Below are 1,443 nucleotides of genomic sequence, written 5' to 3'. Positions count from 1 at the left end.
TTCATCTTTTTTTAGCTAGCTCAATTTTCTATCTACCTATATTTTTTTGTGAATTTCTCTTTTTTTTTTTTTTTTTTTTTTTTTTTTTTTTTTTAGGTAGAATCTGGCTCTGTCACCTAGACTGGAGAGCAGTGGTGGGATCTCAGCACACTGCAACCTCCGCCTCCTGGGTTCAAGCAATTCTTGTGCCTCAACCTCTCAGGCAGCTGGGACTACAGGCATGCGCCACCACACCCAGCTAATTTTTATATTTTTAGTAGAGACGAGGTTTCATCATGTTGGCCAGAATGGTCTCAATCTCTTGACCTCGTGATCCACCTGCCTTGGCCTCCCAAAGTGCTGGGATTACAGGCATGCGCCACCACACACAGGAGTCTTGAGTTTTGGAAATGACTGGGCTCCTGGGAGGAGAACAGACTTTAGAGGAAGTGAGATCAGGATCCTGGAGACCAGGAAGCAGCTGCTGGAATGCTGCATGCAGGAAAAATAGTTATGTGAATCCCAGGACAGCAGCCTGGACCGGGAGGAAGGAGCTGAGTCCTAGGTATATTTCAAAGGTCCAGCCAGCAGGATTCCATGTGACTTCTTCGTTTCTACCCGGCTTTGGGGGACCTCAGAAGAGGTCACTGAGGAAGTGAGGTCACCAGAGGCTCATGGGGACCCCACTTGAAAACATCTGTCATCCCAGCCTCTTCTGCTAGCCCCAGGAATGACCCCGAGGTTCCCTGAGACTACTGTTTGGGGAGAGAATGAATGCAGGGCTGCTCCTTCTGCAGACACCACCTCCTGCTTCCCCAGTTGTCTTTCTCTTCTTTTTTTTTTTTTTTTTTTTTTTTTGCAGTCTCGCTCTGTCGCCCAGGCGGGAGTGCAGTGGCGCAATCTCGGCTCACTGCAACTTCTGCCTCATGGGTTCAAGTGATTTTCCTGCCTCAGCCTCCGGAGTGGCTAGGACTACAGGCCTGTGCGACCACGCCCGGCTAATTTTTGTATTTTTACTACAGCCTCCGCCTCTTGGGCTCAAGCAATCTCCTGCCTCAGCCTTTCGATGGCTGGGGTTACAGCGTGCACCACCACACCCGGCTAGCCGGCTAATATTTGTATTTTTAGTAGAGACGGAGTTTCACCATGTTGGCCAGGCTGTTCTCGATGATCCGCCCACCTCGGCCTCCCAAAGTGCTGGGATTACAGGCGTGAGCCACCGCCCCCTGCCCCAGTTGTCTTTCTGTTACACGCATCCATGCTGCTTGGAAGGGCTGCCTACTGTAGTCCCACAACACACACGTGTGCGTGTACACACATACAGCCCCAGAGAGTCCTAGGGGAGCTGGAAGGAGGGGACAGGTGGGCGCACTGGTCACAGGCCTGAAAGTAACTGCGCGCTCTTCTCGCCCGCAGCCGCAGGTGGCTGCAATGGGACGGAAGCCATGAATGGTGCCGCCCCCG

General features: G+C 52.1%; 1 protein-coding gene across 1 annotated transcript in view; it reads left to right on the top strand.

The window, feature by feature from the left end:
• Window positions 1–1,443, top strand: part of SH2B2 (SH2B adaptor protein 2) — a 37,515-nt gene that overhangs the window by 13,326 nt on the left and 22,746 nt on the right. Inside the window, exon 2 of the mRNA XM_011985212.1 lies at window positions 1,396–1,436. Within this exon, the coding sequence (XP_011840602.1) occupies window positions 1,396–1,436 (41 nt within the window). The remainder of the gene's footprint in view (window positions 1–1,395; window positions 1,437–1,443) is intronic.

Source organism: Mandrillus leucophaeus, unplaced genomic scaffold (assembly GCF_000951045.1).
Source record: "Mandrillus leucophaeus isolate KB7577 unplaced genomic scaffold, Mleu.le_1.0 Scaffold280, whole genome shotgun sequence".
Classification (NCBI taxonomy): Eukaryota; Metazoa; Chordata; class Mammalia; order Primates; family Cercopithecidae; genus Mandrillus; species Mandrillus leucophaeus.
This window is presented reverse-complemented; position numbering and strand designations above follow the sequence as displayed.